The sequence below is a fragment of the Quercus robur genome, chromosome 4, assembly GCF_932294415.1.
Source record: "Quercus robur chromosome 4, dhQueRobu3.1, whole genome shotgun sequence".
Taxonomy (NCBI): domain Eukaryota; kingdom Viridiplantae; phylum Streptophyta; class Magnoliopsida; order Fagales; family Fagaceae; genus Quercus; species Quercus robur.
In genome coordinates, this window is record NC_065537.1 from 15,849,657 (window position 1) to 15,869,851 (window position 20,195).

General features: G+C 37.9%; 2 protein-coding genes across 2 annotated transcripts; both read left to right on the forward strand.

The window, feature by feature from the left end:
- Positions 1–4,463: 4,463 nt before the first annotated feature.
- Positions 4,464–11,318, forward strand: LOC126720680 (acetylornithine aminotransferase, mitochondrial-like). Its single transcript, XM_050423427.1, has 3 exons — positions 4,464–5,058; positions 6,603–7,037; positions 10,611–11,318. The coding sequence occupies exons 1-3, from the start codon at positions 4,654–4,656 to the stop codon at positions 11,136–11,138; spliced, it is 1,368 nt and encodes a 455-aa protein (XP_050279384.1). The 5' UTR covers positions 4,464–4,653; the 3' UTR covers positions 11,139–11,318.
- A 3,724-nt stretch (positions 11,319–15,042) lies between these two features.
- On the forward strand, positions 15,043–19,590 carry LOC126720681 (uncharacterized). Its single transcript, XM_050423428.1, has 3 exons — positions 15,043–15,415; positions 17,263–17,451; positions 18,326–19,590. The coding sequence occupies exons 1-3, from the start codon at positions 15,236–15,238 to the stop codon at positions 18,947–18,949; spliced, it is 993 nt and encodes a 330-aa protein (XP_050279385.1). The 5' UTR covers positions 15,043–15,235; the 3' UTR covers positions 18,950–19,590.
- Positions 19,591–20,195: the final 605 nt, after the last annotated feature.

The following is a 20,195-nucleotide window of genomic DNA, read 5'->3' on the forward strand; positions in this document are numbered from 1 at the left end:
GCCCCGACATTCTTCAATCCAAACGGCATGACCTCGTAGTGATAGTTTGCGTTCGGGGATATAAATGCTATCTTTTCTCGGTCCTCGGGCGCCAAGGCAATCTGGTGGTAGCCTTGGAAGGCGTCCAGGAAGCTCATTCTCGGGTGCCCGTACGTGGCATCCACTAACTGATCAATCTTGGGCATCGGGAATGGGTCCTTGGGACACGCTCTGTTCAAATCGGTGAAGTCCACACAAACTCTCCATTTACCGCTCTTCTTCTTCACTACGACAGTGTTTGCTAGCTATCTCGGGAAGAATATTTCTTTTATGACCCCGGCTTCCTTCAGTCGCTGGACCTCCAGGTTTACTGCATCGACGTGTTCCTTTGATACTCTTCTCGGCTTCTGCTTCTTCGGGGGAAATGATGGGTCCACGTTGAGTTTGTGAACAATGAACTCGGGGTGTACGCCGGGCACTTCATACGGGTTCCATGCGAAGACATCTATGTTCTGCAACAGGAACAACAACATCTCTACCCTTTCCCGGTCATTCATGCTTGTACCTATCTGGAAATATTTGTCACTATCTGGGAGAATTCTTACCTTCAGCACCTCCTCGGCAACGTCCGCCCCAGTTTCCCGGGGTTTCTGTAATTGCTATGCAGTCTCCTTCTCGGCGTGCTCAGCTTGACCGAGCTGTTCCTCTTCCCACCGGACCGCGGCTACGAGGCATTGCTTCGCCACCTGTTGATTCCCCCTTACCTCTACAACTCCATACTCAGTAGGAAATTTTACTTTCACGTGAAGGGTGGACGGTACAGCCCCCATGGCGTGAATCCACGGCCTCCCCAGGATTGCGGTGTAAGGTGCGAATGATCGGACTACTATGAATGTAACTATAACTTCCTTGCCCTCCATGTCCACTGGGAGAGAGATTTGCCCCTCGGGAATCACAACTCTCCCGTCAAACGAGACCAATGGCGTGTCATACTTTGCCAAATCCTGGGTTTTTAACCCGAGCCCTTCGAAGAGGTCCGGGTACATGACGTCAGCCCCGCTACCTTGATCAATCATCACCCTCTTCACCAAGAATCCGCCTATCCGGGCTGTCACCACCAAAGCGTCGTCGTGAGGTTGGATCGTTCCTTCCAAATCATCTTCTCCGAACGAGATGTCCAGCCGTCCAACTTTCTTTTGCTTCTTGGATGATTCTCCCTCCGCGCAAGCCACTGTCATTACCCTTTTTGCCGCTGCTGCTCTTCTCGGTGCGGCATGAATGACGTTGATTACCCCTAGGGGTGGTGGAAGGGGGTTTCTTTTCTGTTGGGCGCCCTGCCCGGGCTCCCGGTCAGTGGAATCTGCTACAAACTCTTTCAGGTGCCCTGCCTTCACTAACTGTCCGAGATGATCCTTCAATACCCTACACTGCTCGGTGGTGTGCCCCTTGTCTCTGTGATAGGTGCAGTATAGGTTTTGGTTCCTCCGAGATGGGTCGCCCCCCATTTTGTTCGGCCATCTGAAGAATGGCTCGTTCCTTATCCGTTCCAATATTTTTTGCACGGGCTCTTTAAACAACACATTAACCCCTTCGATCTGCACCTCTGGTTCCTGCATTCTGAAGTCCCTTTTTGGCTTTGGCGGCAAGATGCTTTGCCGAGATCTCCCCGTAAAAGGAGCTTTCCCCCTGCTTTGCAGCCGGTCATCCTCCAGGCGTTTGTACTCCTCTATGCGTCTCATCAGTTGCCTCATATCCTCCGGGGGTCTTCTTGTCAGCGACTCCCGCAATTCAGAATCTTCGGGGAGCCCCATCCTGAAGGTGCTAGCCGCAATTTTCTCGTTTCCTCCACCAATCTCGTTGTAGAGTTCCCAGTATCGGCTGGCATAACTCCGAAGGGTTTCCCCGACCCTCATTTTCATGGAAAGCAATGCGTCGACCGGTTGTTGCACTCGGCTGCATGTTACGAACCTGCTGCCGAATTCCTGAATCAGCTCGGCGAAGCTGTGTATAGAACCTTTCTGCAACCCATTGAACCATCTCAGTGCGGTAGAGCCGAGACTAGAGGGGAATACTTTACACATCAATGCATCGTTGTGCGCATGCAAAGACATCATGTGGATGTAATGACTGACATGCTCCACGGGGTCTGTCCTCCCCTCATAGGAATTGAATGGTGGACGCGTGAATCTGCTCGGCATGGGTGCCCGTTCAATCTCATCAGAGAATGGAGACCGGGCTGCCATCCGCAAGGCTCTGCTCATGGCGTCCATCGCGGCGTTGTGGTGCCGCCGCTCCTCTGGCGACTCTGACCCTTGGTTATCATATCCATGCGACCGGGAACGGTCCCGTCTACGACGCGTCTCCCGGGAGTGTCGATGTGACTCTTGAGAGCGTGATCGGTCTCGGTATTGTTGCGTAACAGATCGGCTGGAACCTTCCTCGCCACGGTTTCTCCTGGGTTGGGGGTTGTGGTTCCTTTCGTGGCGCCGACCCCTTGCTTCCAGCTCCAAGTCCATTACCAATCTGCGTAACCGCTCCAGCTCCCGGTCTCTATCATCATATTGCCGATGTGCTGAGACGCTTGAAATTGTCCGGTGTGTCTGGGCCGATCCTTCTCCCAATCCGGACCTTTCCTCTCCTCTTGGATGCTCCCTATCCTCCAGTCGTTTCTGCCTTCTCTCCCTCCACGTCGATCCCCGAGAAGATCCTGTGGAATTGCTCGGAACGTGCCCCCCTGAACGCTCCTCAGACATCTCCCTTGCTTGAGTCTCACTCAAACCACAGCTTCATAGGAGAGCCCCACGGTGGGCGCCAATTGTAAGAACCAAGTGCAAGACTTCTGGACCTTAGGTCACTTGGGCTCACAATTTATTTGTAGTGGGCTTAAGTATTTCCTACAATGGGTCGTTCTCGGCAGAGAGACTCAAAGTAACACTCAGTTGATACCCTCTCCTTGACTGTTTTCCCTCAATTTTTCTGAACCCCTTCTTCTTCCAACTTTCTTCTATTTATAGCTTAGCTTAGTGGGGAGATTATGATTACAGCCACCGTTAGTGCTACTGGAGGTCCAATATTATCTGATTAAAGTGGGTGTTTAGGTGAAAGGGCGGTGCAGCATTTACGATCTTGGAACTTGGCTCCATCTTGACCGACTATGTTCGGCAACTCAGTTCCCTGGGAGTATCACAATTTCCCGGGCACAGCTCGCATATTTGACCGGGAACGTTTGTCCGATCACCTCTCAGAATTCAATACCCTACGCTTGTTCGCACATGAAGGAAGCTCCAAGAAGGGCGCAGGACAACCGGACTTTTCTGCTGGACCTTTGCCCAAGGCTGGTATGGGCCTCGGCCCGGGGCCTGCGTGGGATTGGGCCCAGGGCCTGTATGGGACAGGGCCCAGGGCCTGTGTGGGCCTGGGATCTCGGTGCCGTACAGTATCAATGTAAATTTACATGATTACTGCAACAACTATATATTTTTACACAATTTTACATGAACTGATGTGAGTGTATTTTAGGCTTAATTGGGGAAAACATTATATTTTTATATTGAGTGCGCTTAATTATACCAAAAAAAAATGTGAAAAAATTAATCACTTTTTCATGTTCCTATAAAAATAATTCCAAAATAATTTTTTTTCATTTTCCTATAAAAAAATTTAAAAAAAAATTACCAAAATAATTCAATAATGTATGCCTTTTATATTATATATAAACAATAGAGGTGTGTGTGCGCGCGCGTGTTTAGTTAGATTGTTTCTCAAAGTAGGGTCAAGTTAGCTCAACTAATAAAGTCTCTGATCATTAAATAAAAGATTTAGAATTCAATCCCCACCTACACCAAAAACCAATTGGTATCTTGGTATAATGATAAGGAGTTATCATCAAGAGCGGATGTCATAAATTGAAACTATTTCAAAAAAAAAAAAGTTTTTTTCTCAAAAAAAATATATATATACACACTCTAGCAATGAGGTTTTCTTTGTATAGTGTTATAATTTTTCATTTAAAAAAAAACTTGTTAAGTTTGTTTTTAAGATATAGATTAGTAGAAGAATATCCTATTTTGTAAGCATTTTAAGTGCAGTTAGAAATATATTTTTATCAAATTGTTCTCAAGTTTTTTTCCATAAAGTTTAAGATATTTCTAAACCACATAAAAGTTCAATCCAAAATGGGGAATCCACTTATATGATTCAAAAATACTATCTATAAAATGATTTCCTTCTTTGGATTGGACTTTATGTGATCCAAAATTACTCCTAAATCTTAGGTTTAATGGTAAAAAACTTGAGGATAATCCGGTAAAAATATTTCTCCAACTCTACTTAAAATGCTTAAAAAATAAGACACTCTCCTACTAATCCACTTAAATTATTCAAAATTTAAAATTAAAATAAATAAATAAATTATGACACAAGCCCAAAAAAAAAAAAAATTGCTATATATCATGCGTTTGTTAAATCAGCCACCAGTATTGGCGCACCCTGAAAGGCGCCGCCAATCAAAACAAAACGAATCTGCATACAAAAGCCTCCACGTCATCGACTTTTGACCGCAGCCCACTCTGATTCCCTTTCCCATTCTAAAACCCACCGAAGCTCACACCCAACACTCTCAAAACTTTTCTCTCTCACATTTTCTCACCAACCAAACGCAAAACTCTAACCACAATGAGCTCCGTCCTGCACATTCGCCTCCACAACCCCCTCACTCCTCCTCTAAATCTCCGCCGTCCGTTCAGGCGATCTTCCTTCGCGGTCGCGTGTCTGAACGTGGAGGTCGAGGCTGAGAATAGCAATGCGTTGAGGTTGGATTCTTCGAAGCTAGGGTTGGCGAAGGAGGTGATGGAGGCGGAGGCGAAGGTTCTGGTGGGGACGTACGCGAGAGCTCCTGTTGTGCTCGCCAGTGGCAAGGGTTGTAAATTGTACGATGTGGAAGGGCGAGAGTACTTGGATTTGAGTTCTGGAATCGCTGTGAACTCGCTAGGGCATGGAGATGAGGATTGGTTGAAGGCTGTGGTTGAGCAAGCCGGTACTCTCACTCATGTCAGCAATATGTACTATTCCATCCCTCAGGTACGTACATTTCATGCTTTTGATTTTTTTAGTTTTATTTATGTTGTAAATGTTTGATTTTGTTTGGATGCTGAGAAAGTGTGGGAAAATTGAAAATAAAAGGAACTAAGTCATTGTATACTTGGTTGTTCAATAATTAGCCAAAGATATAATGGAAGGATTTTAAAAAATAAAAAATCCAAGCATATACTTAGAAGAATAAGAATCTTATAGATAGCACCTTATGGCTTTTGGCACTTTTCTTAGGCCCAATTGAGTGAAAAAGAAAAAGAGGAAGACACTATCTATTGGCTGCAAGTCATTTATCTAATCAATTGCTATATGTGCTTTCAACTTGTGAGTGGGTTTTTACATCAATGATTTTGCATAACACATTTGTACATATGTCCATGCATATATGTCATATGTGTGTTTAGGGTGCTTCCAACAATTACCCTTTTAAATTTAATCATCATGATCGAATTTAAAAGGGTAATTGTTGTGTCTCACTCTCAGATGTGAAACGTTTCACATAATGTCCACACTTTCACATTAGATCTCCGCATTTTAAACATGATATGAAAGAATGTGGACATGATGTGAAAAAGTGTGTTCATTGTTGGATGTGAAACAATTAAAGCCCAATTCAAAACCTAAGTAATCTTTGTTCATGCAGGACCTGCAAGTGATTCTGAGATATAAATAATTGCAATTTCTTACACAGTGATAGTGCTCTTAGGACGTATCATAATGCTAGGGGAAAAAAAATCTAGTTTGGTGTTTGTCTATCACAGTTTTAAACAGTAGAGGAAATAAGTGTTCTGTTTATTCAAAAAGTGGGGAGAGAGGGTCAATGGCATTTCTTTCTCTCATAAGAGCAAGTGGAGGGTGTTTGAGTTTTGTTGGAGTTTTTGGGATACATTGGGTCATGCCAGGCTCTGTGGAAAGCTTGGTGTATTGTTGGAGTTTTTGGCTAGGAAAATTTAATTCAGACATATGGAATATGATTCCCGGTTGTTTGATGTGGATTGTTTGGATGGAAAGAAATCGGCGCTCTTTTGAGGACACTGAGAAATCCTTGGCTCAGTTACAAGCTCTGTGCCAGAAGACTTTATTTGATTGGTCTAGGTGTTGGGGCTTCTCGGAATGCTCCACTATCTTAGAGTTTATTTCTTCCCTTAGTATTGCGTTTTAAGTTTTTCCTTTTAGTTGTTTGCTGTTTATTTTGTTTTTTGCTTTTCCTTGTGTTCACCATCATGAACACCTTGTATTGGCTTTTGTCTATTTTTTAGTTTGTTTTAATAATATTATTATTACCTATCAAAAAAAAAGAGCAAGTGGAGGGTGAGGTCATGGGTTTGTAGCTTACCAATGAGAGAGAGAGGATTGAGCACAAAAAAATGAAGAAAAATAAGGAAGAAAATATGGCAGAAATGTCTTCTTTACAACTAAAATTGTTCCTGTATGTGACACTATGTTTTGATCCTTCCTTTTCTCCACATGTAATTCTGAAGTGCTGACCATTTCTCTGTTTTTTAAGAATTGATAATATGGTGTTGCTGCAGATAGAGCTTGCAAACCGTCTAGTGGCTGCTTCTTTTGCTGATCGTGTATTTTTTTCGAATTCTGGAACGGAAGCAAATGAGGCTGCTATTAAATTTGCAAGAAAGTTTCAAAGACACTCAAATCCTGATGCAAAAGAGCCAGCAACCGAGTTTATATGTTTCTCTAATTGCTTCCATGGTAGGACCATGGGTGCTCTTGCTTTGACAAGCAAAGAGCATTACAGATCACCTTTTGAACCGGTCATGCCTGGAGTCACTTTTGTGGAGTACAGAAATATACAAGCTACAAAAGAATTAATTCAACGAGGGAAAACCGCAGCGGTTTTTGTAGAACCTATCCAAGGTGAAGGGGGTATATACAGTGCAACAAAGGAATTCTTACAATTTTTGCGTAGTGCTTGTGATGATGCTGGGGCTCTCTTGGTCTTTGATGAGGTAATCAGCTGTTTAGGTTGATCTATAGTTGCATCTAGATAAGAGTGACATGCATGACCACAAAATTATACTTTGTGGTTTGATTTTCCTAAAACCTTGTATGTAATATGATCATATCAGACGGTAATTCCTGCATGGCATGCTGTTCTGGTATCAGTCTACACCTTAAGATATATCAAAGATTGTTTCACTTTTCCTGTAGTTCATGCTTGCTTTCCAGTGGGAGGCAAGTAAAATGCTTGACTATCTTGATGCAATTCACATTGTGTTCAGTAGCTTCCCTTTCCTATCCTCTCTATCTGAGTAGTGGAATGTTGAGTGTCATAATTTATATTCCACTTATGGTCCATTCTTCCTGTCGACCCACATGAGAGAGGGATCTAACTAGAACTTATTTACTGATATGGATCATAGATTTTTCACACAGATTTTGTATAATTGAGCTTTACTTTTATGGACCTCATCATCTTAACCAATTTATTAATATCATTTTTAAATTATCAATTGTCCCAAAAGCTTAAACTATTAGGAAATGATGAATTTAACCACTTAACCATAATTCTAACACTCCCCCTCACATATAGGCCTAAACTTTCCCTTAATAAGTGGGGGCCCAACAAGTAGAAAATTAACATTTTAAATGGGAGGTAAAGTGGAGGAGACAGGGATTGAACTCAAGACATTTTGCTGTGATACCATGTTAAATTACCGGTTGTCCCAAAAGTTTAAACTATTAGGAAATTATGAATTTAATCACTGAATCATAATTCTAACAATCATCATCATCACCATCTCCTTACTAAAATAAGGGGTCGATAACGAGGCCATGTGTTAAATTTTGTTTGGGACCTCTGGGTGCTTGAGTTGTATTTACCTATAAAAAAAAATTCAATATTTTCACTTGTTTTGAAAATCGCATATTGGTGTAGGATCTTTAAAAAATCAACACTAAATTAAAAAAATTTGATGAGATACTGAAGGGTTCTTCTTATATAGGGGTTGATGTTTAATGGTTTAGGTAACGTTAAGTAATAAAAGAATGGATTTCAATGAATTTGATAGCTGTTTGGTGTGAAAATAGTGAATAGAAGGAGAGAGAAAGAAACATAAACGTAGGCAATATCAACTAGGGCATCACACTTAGAAAGGAAAAGGCAACGACACCCTCAAAACTTAACATAAGCTGCTGAAATATGTTGAATTTTATCTCTCTATGAATGTTATTGACTAAATTAAAAGTTTTCACATAGGTCATAGGGTATTGCCAAGCTCTTTCCTAGAATGGTTGGTTGGGACTCCTAAAATAACCTTTTCCTAGAAATACTAGGAATCCAAGAAAGAATTGAATATATGAAATATTGACCGGATTACCTGTGATTTAATAAAACTTATTTAAAACTAGAATGGCAACTTTCTAATCTAAATCTATATAAATAGTAAAATAAGACTTCATTCAATCTAGACTAGCTTAGAAAGGTCCCAAGAGAGCTCTTCATCATGTGAAACATCCCTATTTAACGCTTGAGTACTTCGACCACCAATCCCTTATCTCCTATAAATCTTCAAAAAGGGCTGCTTGTAATGTTCCCCAACACATATGGTGGTTAAGTTTGTAGTTCTGAATTGTAGTTTATAGTTCTTGCTACCGAATTTTTATATTTTAGATTTTTAGTAGAAAGAGGTTATATGTTTTGGAGTCCTGTCTCTTTGATCTTGGATTTCTATAACATCTTTAAATTGTTGGGGACTATTGGGATGATGTCAAGATTTGAGGGAGCTACTTGACACATTGAGCAATGGAATCTTGTACTCTTTTTATGCTTGATCTTCTTGGTTGAGAACATTGCACTCTTTTGCCGAAATTTTTTACTTCATATATATATTTACTGTATTGGCCCGTTTCGGACCAAATCGGCCTGAAACGGCCTGTATCGGACCAAATCGGAAAACCACAAAAAAAAAAAAGAGAGATTTGTCATGGATGCGCATGCAGCCGCGTCGATGGCTGCATGGCACATCCATGCGTGTCGGACACGGGTGCACCGCCCCTTGAGGTGTACCTGTGCTTTCCAGCTATTTGTGTGCAGTGGTAGAATCATGGTTTTATGCAAATCATCTGAAGAATTGTCTTAAAATATAAATCTTTCACCATGTACTTTTTAGATTAGGGTCATACACCTAGAAGAACAAGAACGAGATAAGTAGTATATATCTATTTACCCTTTAAAAAATATTAGGCTTTGATCAACATTATTTTGAGTGTATTCTTTTGTTGAAGGTACAGTTGCCTAGAATGTGCTCTGCTCTCTTATTTTCTAATTCTTTTCTATCTCCTAGTTTGTCTGCATATACTCACTATTTTGGGTTTTTAATGAGTTCCTTGATTTATTTCTTGGGGGATGCAAGCCCCAACAACAAAACATTGGTTAGCAGACCCATCCCTTCTCTAAATAGATAAACATAAACGAAGAACAAAAAGAGAAAGCGACTTCTGCCAGAAGACAATGGAATCAAAACTATTAAACCAAGACTAGAATTTCTGAGCAGATGCCATATTGCTGACAATTCTCTGTAGCTAGGAAAGTCCACAAGTTTGTCTCTTCTACGTTCTCTTTTTAGGATTTTTTGCATTTTAGTTTTCTTTTCATAGAACCTCTGCAGCTAAGGATAGTTTCTTTGATAATGATTTTCTTCTAAGATGAGTCACTGCCCAATCTAACTCCTTTGCCCAGCTGTCAGCAGTCGTTCTCACCAGGCGTTTATGCTGAAGTGAGTATTCTAGAGAGCTGGCATTCTATGAAAAGATGCCTTAAGTTCTTCATATGAAAATGATGAAGAACCAAATGCTAACCTGGTTAGGCATGATTCTATGTGTCTGTTTATACACATGGGAATCAGATCACCATTTTGGACTCAGAAAAATCCTTGTCTTCTGATTCATGTATCCATTTCAGATGTCTGGTCCTGGTTTCATTGTCCAAAAATTGAATCTAGGCTATGTAGGTAATTGAAAATTCACATCATTAAAACTAGACAAGTCTAGGCTGGGTGGTAACTGAAAAGTAATGGATATGGGAGGTGATAGGAAAGCCTTTTTTTATCATTTAAAGTTGGTCCTGAATCTCTTTACAATTGGGAAACCAGTAATAATTTTCTTTTGATGACACCTTTGGGATCCATGTCATTAGTGAGACAAGTCTGTTTATCACTTGGTTATTCCACACACAAAGAAAATTAGTAGTCCAGTCTGTCCTGGCCTTGTAGTATTCATTCCCATTCAGACTCTTATTCCAGATTTATTATTATATGTCAAAAAATTATTTTCTTATTGTAATTAGTTGCATCTGTCCTTTTCTTATCAAAAAGAAAATGTTGTATCTGTCCTTTCTAACAGGCGTGCCCTCCTCCCTCTTCATTTCACAGGCTCAGTCTGACCATGTAGTATTAATTCCTCTCAGATTCTGACTATCCAGATTAATTATTAAATGTCAAGTTTTCTTTTTTCTTTTTCTTCTTATAATTAGTTGTATCTGTTCTTTCTAATAAATGTCTTTTTCCCCTCTCAATTCACAGGTTCAGTGTGGTTTAGGTCGAACTGGATATCTCTGGGCCCATGAGGCCTATGGTGTATTCCCAGATATAATGACACTTGCCAAGCCTCTTGCCGGAGGCCTACCCATTGGAGCTGTATTGGTGACTGAAAGAGTTGCTTCTGCAATCAATTATGGTGATCATGGGAGCACATTTGCTGGTTCACCTCTCGTCTGTAATGCTGCCCTAGCTGTTCTAGATAAAATCTCAAATCCTAGCTTCCTAGCCAGTGTCTCTAAGAAAGGCCTCTACTTCAAAGAAATTTTGAAGCAGAAGCTTGGAGGAAGCTCACACGTGAGAGAAATACGTGGATTTGGGCTTATTATTGGAATCGATTTGGATGTACCTGCCACACCCCTTGTTGATGCATGTCGAAATTCTGGCCTTCTTGTATTAACTGCTGGAAAAGGAAATGTTGTTAGGATAGTACCTCCATTGATCATAACCGAGCAGGAGCTTGATTGTGCAGCTGAAATTCTGTCCCAAGCCTTGTCAGTACTTGATAGTTGATCTGCATAAGTTTAGAGAAAAAGAATTTGCATGGTTTAGTTCCTGTGGAACTTCTGAAGTTCTACTCATTGTAGTTGTATTACTATTAGCATTAGGCACTTGCATCAAAAAAGTGGTGGGTACTCGCCTATATTTAGTTATGATACTGATGGTTATAATCAATTTTCATTTTAAATTTCATTAGAATTATCCATAAAACTAGGAGTTTGTGGATGCTAAAACTTTTCTGGTATATTTTTCCATTAAAAATCACCTAGTGTGGGAACTCTATTTTTTCTCCTCTCGGAAGTTGAGAAGTTTAATTTAAAAATACTCCAGAAAAATGTACGGGACAAGCACTGACTGTCTGTTTATTTGGTCAAGAGCCCCCCCATGCTGCCGTGCATGATGTTGTTGAAGCAGAACCGCACCTTCTACAACGAGCTCATCAACTCTAATAAGTTCAAACAAGAAAAAAAGAGGAACCGTGGCTCATCAACGAAGAGCATTGTAATGTTTCTAGGTACTGAGGAAAAATATGGAATCTGTGGCAATAGAGGTTCCATCAATAGAGTCTAGAAAGGCAGTCGTCTTCAAATTTCAAAGTATATAATAGTAAAATACTCTATTTTCATTAGTGAATGTTTAATTGTTTTATAGGATTGATTATCAAAAAAAAAAAATTGTTTATAGGATTACTGTTTATACTACTTTTATGTGTTGAGTTTTTGTATTACCTCATTGTTATCAAGAAAAAAAATATTATATATATACATATAGGTAAAGCTTAAAGAAAATTCAATTACGTTCTAAATTGGATTTCAATTGTTGTCTAATTTTGCGTCACGCATCCTATTTAAGTTTTTTTAATTTTTTTTCTAGTTGAATTAATGAGGTGCAAAAAACGAAGTGTAATATAAATAAATTATCAATTACTCAATATAAAAAAAAATTTTAAAAAAAAAAGTAAACTCATGTGTATATCCAAAAGAAATTAAAATAAAAGAGAAAGAGAGTATAATTTAAATCCATATATGTGTGTAATTGTAATTTTTTTTTCAATTGTATCATGCATATGCACAGATTACACACCAGTATATATTAATAGGCAAAACTTAGAGAAAATTTAATTTGAATTTGAAATTAGAATCTAATTTTATGTCATGTGTTTAGATTTATGTAAGAATCGCACCATAATTATCCACTTAAGTTTATACCATGTGTCCACTTAAATTTTTTAATCTTTGTGCCAAATAAGTTAATGAGTACAAAATACTAAAAATTTAATGTTAATGAATTATAAAATTTAAAAAAAAAAAAAAAAAAAAAAAAAAAAAAGAAACCAATCACATATACTCAATAAAATCACTACACAATGAAGATCGCCAAACGCTCTATCTTATTAAAAATTAGAAGAAGAAAAAATGATCATAAGTAGTATTAAATTTAGGTAAGGATTTTAATATATGACTAATTACGTTTTTTGAAAAAAAAAATAATAATTTGACTAATTATTTATATTTTTATGATAAAAATTGTGTTTAATTTTAAATGTATATGTACGTATTTATGTCTTACATGCTATTTTTTATTTAATAATTTGACTAATTATTACACGTTGTACCTTATTAAAAATTAGAAGGAAAAAAAAAAAATCATAAGCAGGGTAAGAGGGAGGGATCCGAACACAAAATGAAGCCTATAGGTCCAGTCCAAGGATGGACAAAGGCCCATTCATATGCTCGTCAAAAGCCTGACATGTAGACGGAGTCCAAGGAAGTCGGACATGAAGACAACGCTAGGTAAAAGAAAGAAAGAGTGTTTATTAAATATAGAAGATGAATCTTAAACAGTAGTGGAAATTACATAAAAGGGCCTAGAGTTTATATCCTGTTTCAAATCTGGTCTTAGAACTGCAATTTTGTTAATTAAAGTTACATATTTATTTGTTTCAATCTTCTTCTTTTTTTTTTTTGGTTGTTCATTTCATTCACTCTAACTAAAAAAAAAAAAACTTAGATTAAAATTTTACAATTCAACTAGTGCTTATTTATAAAGGATCATGTTAATGGGTGCCGTTAGAGCAATTTTTTTCTTTTCTTTTTTTTTTTTTTTTTTTTTTTTTGAGAAAGAGATGCATTCTGCTTTATTAATCAAGAATGTGAAAATCAGACAAAACAAATGACCGAACATCTAGAGGAACATACTCCTTCTAGACAAGAAAAAGAATAGAATGTCTAGCTCTTTAGGTTAAGGCATGTGCAACTGCATTACCTTGCCGAACAATATGAAAATAAAATATCATTGATAAGATGACCACCACGAGAATTTTCCCAACCCCCACACCTTAAAGCCCTGATCACCGACTCGGAATCCCCTTCAAATACTGATTTGGTAAAACCTATCTCAAGGGAAAAACTCACCACTTGCTTGGTAGCAAGTAATTCTAGGACTTCAACCGTAGTTGGCTTTTGAATTTTCTCAAAGAGTGCAGCCAATACCTCACTCTTGGAGTTTCGGATAACCACTCCAAGGCCAGCCTCATCAAACTCACCAAACATTGCTCCGTCAAAATTTATCTTCACTAAATCTGAAACAGGAGGACACCATGTCTTTGGGACACTTCGGCAGATGCTGGGAGGAACCTTGACTAGTTTCTTGAAGTCTCGGATATAATCTCGAGCAAAACCAAAAAATGTTTCTAGTGGCATAGAAGCGTCATCAAGGCGAACTTTATTTCTGTGATACTAGATTGACCATGCTGTTTTTGCAAATAAAGCCACTGGTAAGGTCGTTCTTGGATCACCTGCAACAACTCAAAGAAGGAACCCAAAGAAATTCTGGACCTAAACTAATGCCCTTAAGGCTTCGTTAATATTTCCAATTTATTAGTTTGTCTTTCATTGAGTAGAGAGAATAGAGATAGGAGAAAAACTATCAATAAGAGTTTTTTTGGAGAGGAACTATGCTTAGAGTAATAAAGGGACTTAGGAAATCATCTATATGAATAACGGAGATGGATGAGAATTTCAAAGTGAAAGTGAAACAGCTTCATCAATTTGAGATTTTAATAATAATAAAAACTAAGAACTAAAGACCCAATATAATATAAACTAGCATGTACATTCACGACCTTTTTATATAACTTCCCCTAAAGTGTAAACATAACTTTTTTTTGATGAACTAGTGTAAACATAACTTAAAAGGCATGCCTTCAAAAAAAAAAAAATTTTCCAATCATTCATCATATGATAACTTGTATTGCGAAAAAGGTACACTTAATTACTTCACTCAAATCCAAAACCAAAAAATTGCCACTATTAAAGATATTTAAAAAGCAAAATTAAAAGCAGAAAAAGGTAGGCATAGAGATAGTACGCCAAACACTTGTAAATCAGAGAAGCCAGACAGCATCCATTACAATAATTTGGCATTGATTTAAAAAGCCAACCATTTTTCTATTAGTTTATTTTTGTTGTTATTTATGAATCTTATTATATTTTTTAATACTATTTATAAATCTCATTATACTATTTCAATTATCTTTTAACTTTATTTATAATACTTTTAATAAAAAAAATTTCAATTTCAGTATTTTCACAACAAATTTTAATTGATAAGTTGTTACTTACCATTAGCTGTGAACAAAAAAATAATTTCAATGATAAATTCAAGTTAAAGCCAATTACAATTTACTGTCTAAAATTTATTAAGAAAATATTATAAATAAAAATCGTGACTTACATATAATTTCAAGTTGGTTTAAACCCAAAAAAAATTTCAAGTTGGTTGGCGGGCTCAAACCACATGTTGCCACTTTTACTCCACCTGCCAAAATTTCAAACCAATCCTCCCATAGACGAAGACCAAAAAAAAAAAAAACTCCTATTTAATAAAAACAAATCCAAATAAATAAATAAAAAAATTGTCTGAAGAGTGAAGCAGGCAGTAGCAGTAAATGATAAGCATCACAAGATTCACAACAGCGCTATCATAGCTGTACAAACAAACACAAACACAAACATAAACTCCAGCTTCTTCTTCTTCTGACTCTCTCTGTGTAATTTTGTTCGAATACTTTGGACGGACGGTTGAGATTGATTGGTAGAGAGGTAGCGATGGCATCGGCAGCGGTGAATAAGATAGAGCGGGCGCACCAGATGTACAGGGAGGGGAAATACTCGGAGGCCTTAGGGTTTTACACGGAAGCTCTTTCTAAGGCGAAGACCAATCCTCAGAAGATCGCTCTCCATAGCAACCGCGCCGCTTGCTTTCTCAAACTCCACCATTTCAACAAGGTCCTTCTTCTCCTTCTTCTTCTTTTAAATTCATGAGTGTCAGAGACAGAGAGAGAAAGGCCTGTTTGTTTGATTGTTGTTGTTAATTGGAGTTTAATTGACTCTATTTTTAGTGATGCATGCTTTTTTTTTTTTTTTTTTTTTTTTTTTTGTTTGGAATCTAGTATTGAATCTTTGATGGTGGTTATGGAAGGAGAGTTGTTTCTATTGTATAGTTAGGATGGGTGAGTTAAATTTGTGTATGTACCATGAAATTGCAAGAAACCAACCTAATTGTATGTAGTTAAAGTAGTAAAATTTAAGAAAACAACCAACTTTTAGGGTGCATCCTAGTGGTCCGAGGCTTCGGATGAGCTGTAGACCCAGACATCTTGGGTTCTATATCCCCACTAGGAGTTCTCCTGGTAGTCTAGTCATAAGCTTGCGGATGCTTCTGTAGAATGAAGATGTTACTTTAATTATTGAAGTGGAAGGGACCCCATGAGGTTCCTCAATTAAGCCAATTTTTACAGTAGGTTGCAATGATCTTGGATGGTGACGTTATAGACAACCGTGATCCTTGCTCGGTGGATAAGGATGATTTCAATTCTGATGTGTTGGATCCACCATCACAGGGAGCAGTGAGAAGTTGGAACTTGCGTTTTCATAGAGATTTTCATGATTGACTCGAGGGTTGGGGGATGATAAGTTGTCTTGGAGGTTAGATAGGAGTCGCCATTTTGATTTTCGCTCTTTTTATAATGCTATTGATGGAACTGATGCTTATTCATTTCCATAGAAGAGTGTTTGGTGGGTGAAGGTCCCTAGGAGGGTGTCTTTCTTTTTGTGGTTAGCTGCGTGGGGTAAGATTCTTACAATTGATAACCTCATCAAGAGGGGTTTATTGCAAGTCAATTGGTGTTGTATGTGTCATTGCAGTGGGGAAAAGGTGGATTATCTTTTGATCCATTGTGAGATTGCATAATCATTATGGAGTGAAGTGTTTATGATGTTTGGGATTCAATGGGTGTTGTCAGACAAGGTAGCATTTCTCCTTTTTGGTTGGCGCAATTGGCTAGGTAAACATTCCTCGAATATATGGAACTTTGGTGCCCACGTGCATGATGTGGTCAGTATGGAAAGAGTGTAACAGCCGTACTTTTGAGGAGAGTGTGAGATCTATTGAGCAATTGAAGTCCTTGCTGCTTCATACTTTGTATGATTGGTCTCAGACATGGTGTTTTACCAACTGTTCTTCCATTTTTGATTTCCAACTATCTTAGATCTTCTAATTGATTTTCTTGTATCTTTTTCAAGGTGCTTTATGTTCATCATCGTGAACATAGAGTATTCCTTTTCTTTTGCAATAAAATTCTATTACTTATCCCCCAAAAAAAAAAAAATCTGCTTTTCATTTTTTTGGATTGATGTGTATATATGCTTTCCTTTGAGAAGACATTTTATATTCCACACTTAATAGAGGAGTGTGTCTCGGATTGTTGTTGAAGTATCCTTGGCCAGTCATAAGAATTCAAACAAAAATTCAATTAACTCTTTTGCAATTTTGTACAAGGAACAAACTTATTCTTTGCTTTAAATTTCAAGATTTTCCATCGATTAAGTTTTAAAAGTTTTTCGTGCAATTGTCCTTCTACGTATAAAATAATTGTTTACTCCCTGTTAGCAAGAATTGTTTAGTGGTTTTATCTAAAATCTGAATGGCTGATTGAGGTAAACCTTGTTAGCAAGAATTAGCAGTTGGCTTGATCATCATTGGTTAGATTTCCACTTGTATTATTGTCTCTCTCTCTCTCTCTCATATGGTTTGATTTTATCATAAACTTTTTTTTTCCCTAATTCCATCTTAGGCAGCAGAAGAATGTACCTCAGTGCTTGAACTTGATCGCGATCACACTGGAGCGCTAATGTTGCGGGCACAAACACTTGTAACCCTTAAGGAGTATCACTCAGCACTTTTTGATGTCAACAGGCTCTTGGATTTGAATCCATCATCAGAAGTTTATCAAAACCTTCATGCTCGTTTGAAGACACAATTGGTAGACTCTCATCTCTTCTTTTGGCCCAGGCCATCACTTTAATATGTTTTGTTGTCCGCCAAAAGTAGTAATTTAGGATTTTATTTGTAAAACCATTTTGGAAAGGATAACATGAGGCCTATTGGTGGATTTCATCGAGATCCTCATCACCTGCTGCCCGTAGTAGGTTGATGCTGGTTTTCTTTCCCAATTATTTCTGTTTAGCTGCATATGATTACTTGACTGAAACACATTTGAAATGTGATCACTGTTCATCTGTTGTCCTTATGCTATGGTGCTTCTAATACTGTAGGGCCATTATCCATTTTCCAATCAATATAAGTGAATTTATTTCTTGGTTATTATTCATACAATCGTGGCTGGCTTTTGATCTAGGGTAGTTATCTTCTTGGTTCGACATATCAAATGCTGATCCAGTTTGTTGCACTATAGCAGTCATATGAAGCTGCTATAACTTATGATCTACCTTAGTTGAAACTAAGGGGCTGTCAAAGATATTATCATGCCTTTGGATGCAAATTATAAACTCAACTTAATTATTTATTCAAGAAAATTGTGCTAAGAATTTTATGGATCCTCATCGCCTAATCAGGCTTGGCCACTAATTTTTTGTTACCTCCTTATTTAATGTCTTTTTTCACTACTACTACATGCTTTAGGATGTAGGATGTCTTATTTAGGCATGTTTTCCCATATTACCTTTAGGTTTCTATGAACTATTCTTCAGGTTATTTGAAAAATTGTAGCTGACTTAACTAGCTCAATCATTATTTATATGCAGCCTAGATTATAAGGTTGAAGTTATCTCCCAACTATTAGTAAATGAGTCTTTTCTTTTCTTTTTTTCTTTCTTCTTTTTTCTGCTTAAGGAAAGTCACTTGCTCCAATACCTGAATCTGAGGCAGAGCTAGAAGAGGAAGATGATGAAGATGAAGCAGGACCAAATAAAAATGAAGAGGAACAATACAAAGAGGAAATTGTAGTAGAAAGAAATCAGAAAGCTGAGGTTAATAGGACTATTATTAATGCTGAAGTTATTGTCTCTGAGATGCTGAGGTCTAAGAAGCCAAATGAACAAGAAAGAGACAAATCTGAGCCTAAAATGATCTCCTCTACTACTGCAGTTACTGCCCCTAAATTGCAGACTAACAAGGAATTATTAAAACAAGATCCTAAAGTGCAGAGCAACAAGGAATTATTAAAGCAGGATCCAAAAGTTCAGAGCAACAAGGAATCATTAAAACAAGACCCTAAAGTGCAGAGCAAAAAGGAATCATTGAAACAAGATTCTAAAGTACAGAGCAACAAGGAATCAGAACAAGATACTAAAGGATGGCAAACAATTCCGAAACCTAAGGGACACACAACTCTAGACTATGCAAGGTGGGACAGAGTTGAAGATGATTCTAGCGAAGAAGAAGATGATGATGATGATGAAGAGTCGCAGCCACAGTATCGGTTTCGTCTACGTACCGTTGGTGTAAGACCAGTGAAGTGAAAAGGCCATTTATACACACCCCAATATGGATGACTGCTCTGATCCCCAACATCAGCCTCAGAAAAAAATCAAATCCTTACCGGACTGAAAAAAGGTATTTGGGATGCACTTTTGGGCCTATCAAGTCCAAACTCTGAAAACTAGGGAAAAAATCAGATTTGAGTGGTCAATGAACCTGACAAATAGAACAGATGGAATGAGAGGATTATCAATCAAACTTCTGGCCAAGCAAAATTCACTGTTTTGGTGTTGTTTTTCCTGTTGTGCAGCAATTCAAAAGCTTCATTCTACCAAACAGTGTCAAGTGGAGAGACAGTACAAAACCTTGGATCCCTACCGATTGACAAGCACTTAAATGCCCAGGTTTTTGTTGTTTCTGGCTCCATTCCTTTGTGCTTGTATATGTAATTCATATTGAATATTCTGATGTTTCTTTCGTCATCATGAATGCTCGGGGAAGGAAATGCCTTGTGATTAGTCAGTATAGTGTATGTGGGATTACAGAGAATTCTATAATTTTCTGGGCATCTATGTTATACCATTTGTTTCCCTGCAACTTGTTTTTCAAACTGAGCTTGAACTTATTGTTATTTATCATTTCAATACTTTTGCTATATTATAAAGCAGGAATTATAATCAAATTCCAAGTTTCAAATGCTTTTTTTTTTCTTTTACCCTAAGATACTCCAAGTTGTTGTCAACTTGTCATTCAATATTTGCACAAGTAGTTGAAACTTGAAAGGAGTAGATTGTTGATTGGACGATCACGATGGATAATTTAGGGCCTCAATTATATTGGATGATTAATTGCAACATGCAACAGAAGTGAGAACTTCTTCAACTTTGGTATAGATCTTTTAAGGAGATTTTACTAATGAAACTCTTAGATTTATAGGGATGAGGAGAGAAAAAGAAAGAGAGAATGGTATAGGCACTCAACAGTCATTCCTAAGTCAAAAAGCTCAGCGGTATCGGTGTGGTATTGGCCCAATAGTTCAAATACCTTTAAAAGTTTCTTGATAAGGAGAATTAATTTGGTGAAAGTAAAAGTAGTCTGATACCTATCCCCTTGATCAAGGTCCCTCCTATATAGATTCATTTATGGGACATTTCCTCGTTTTCAGCCACTATCCATTATGACTTTGATGAGCCTAAATGATGGACACAAATAGCCCTTATTGATAAAATGAGGAAAATTTGCTTGAGAGTTTATGTAAGACGAGAGCAATTACTGAACTTGTAATCG

What these genes read in the sequence shown, in the direction of transcription:
- LOC126720680 (XM_050423427.1), top strand. Translation starts at nt 4,654, where the DNA reads ATGAGCTCCGTCCTGCACATTCGCCTCCACAACCCCCTCACTCCTCCT. An exon ending in TGTACTATTCCATCCCTCAG is followed by an intron (nt 5,059 to 6,602) that starts GTACGTACATTT and finishes GTGTTGCTGCAG; the next exon opens with ATAGAGCTTGCAAACCGTCT. An exon ending in CTCTCTTGGTCTTTGATGAG is followed by an intron (nt 7,038 to 10,610) that starts GTAATCAGCTGT and finishes CTCAATTCACAG; the next exon opens with GTTCAGTGTGGTTTAGGTCG.
- LOC126720681 (XM_050423428.1), top strand. Translation starts at nt 15,236, where the DNA reads ATGGCATCGGCAGCGGTGAATAAGATAGAGCGGGCGCACCAGATGTAC. An exon ending in AACTCCACCATTTCAACAAG is followed by an intron (nt 15,416 to 17,262) that starts GTCCTTCTTCTC and finishes ATTCCATCTTAG; the next exon opens with GCAGCAGAAGAATGTACCTC. An exon ending in CTCGTTTGAAGACACAATTG is followed by an intron (nt 17,452 to 18,325) that starts GTAGACTCTCAT and finishes GCTTAAGGAAAG; the next exon opens with TCACTTGCTCCAATACCTGA.